The 1,353-nt window shown below is 38.1% G+C and overlaps 1 protein-coding gene across 2 annotated transcripts in view; it reads right to left on the reverse strand.

The window, feature by feature from the left end:
* The window catches only part of LOC104801914 (post-GPI attachment to proteins factor 3), a 3,231-nt gene extending 2,313 nt beyond the window's left edge, over positions 1–918 (reverse strand). The window contains exons 1-2 of one of the 2 annotated variants that reach the window (XM_010525298.2): positions 685–918; positions 500–597 (exon numbers count right to left, since the gene is read on the reverse strand). In XM_010525298.2, coding sequence (XP_010523600.1) covers positions 500–597; positions 685–909 — 323 coding nt within the window. In that variant the 5' untranslated portion in view covers positions 910–918. The remainder of the gene's footprint in view (positions 1–499; positions 598–684) is intronic. The other variant, XM_010525306.1, reaches the window with a different exon arrangement.
* Positions 919–1,353: the final 435 nt, after the last annotated feature.

Here is a 1,353-nt window from a genome sequence, read left to right on the forward strand (position 1 = left end):
TTCCCCCCCCCCCCCCCAACTCTCATCATAAGGATCAAACTAACTGATCTCTTACATGACATACAAGCAACCAACATAAGATGAACGTTTCCCAACTAAATGAAGGCACTTCTTTGTAGTGAAAGTGTTTGAGCATAGACACCCACAAATAGTCATATCTACGTATTCTTCTATGCCAAGCCTTGGAATTTCATTTGGAAAGCCATGTCGAAGTCAACCCAACAGAGTTCTAAGCTCCGTCCATCAAAAGATCTGTAGATTCTATTTTCATATCTCCTCTCGTCGACCCAAACCATTTTGGATTTCTGCCAAAAGACTGAAATTGACAGTGACACTATCCCTTCCCAAAATTCATGAGAACCAATTTCAACTCCGAAACAAAAAATCCGCATACAATTCTAAAATATCATTACAGGTGGATTTCAGGAAAGCAAATCAACCGCTTCACACACGAATCACAACCCGAAACGGAAATCAACTGGAGGAGACTGCAGCTTACTTGTAAAGTGGATCAGCATCGCCCTCACTCGCTTCTACAGCCGAAACAACGCACAAAGCCACAAGAACAAGCAGAATCGAACGCAGATTCCGTGCCATCTGATCACCAACGGGCAAAAACAAAAGATTCAATAGGTCGAAGACTAACAAAAACGAGAAGAAAAAGCTTATCCGCCGGAAATATACAGTGCGACGTCGAACTCGCCTCGTAGCTGAAGAATCCGTTCTATCCAATCGGAGCGAGAGATTGGAGCAGACACAGAGAGAAGAGATCTTGGGACGGCGATGGGGGAGAAAGAGGGAGAGAGGGCAAAGGCCGTGGAGGAGGAGAGGCGCGTGGTGAAACGGAGAGAGACGCGTGGGGTATGGAGTGATGCAGGGTCTCTTCTCATATCGCAGACGTGGATTCATCACCTGCACTTCCTCCTCTCTTTCTTTATTCTTTCATTTATAATATATATATATATATATATATATATATATATAATGCATTGATATCTGTTTAAATTTAAATAGTAGATGTTGAAATTCAACTTTATATCAATGTCTCAGTTTTTTTTAAAAAAAACTTTTTCTTGTTGTTACAATAGAATTCCATATTTCATATTTTATTCATTTTGTTTAATTTATTTCAGTAAAAAAAAATTAGTGGTGCAATGAAATCAAATCGAAGAAAGCTTCACTCGCGCGCATTGGTCCCGAAATTATGGGAGAATGAGATTATCTATTTAATAATTATTATTCTTATTAATTAATAATTAGCTTGTGCTAAAGTCAGAATTTCCATGATCAACTTCTTAGGCTGTTTCAAAATAATAATAATAATTTTTAAAAAAAAAATTGCATAAATGTTTT

The sequence above is a fragment of the Tarenaya hassleriana genome, unplaced genomic scaffold (assembly GCF_000463585.1).
Source record: "Tarenaya hassleriana unplaced genomic scaffold, ASM46358v1 Cleome10, whole genome shotgun sequence".
Taxonomy (NCBI): Eukaryota; Viridiplantae; Streptophyta; class Magnoliopsida; order Brassicales; family Cleomaceae; genus Tarenaya; species Tarenaya hassleriana.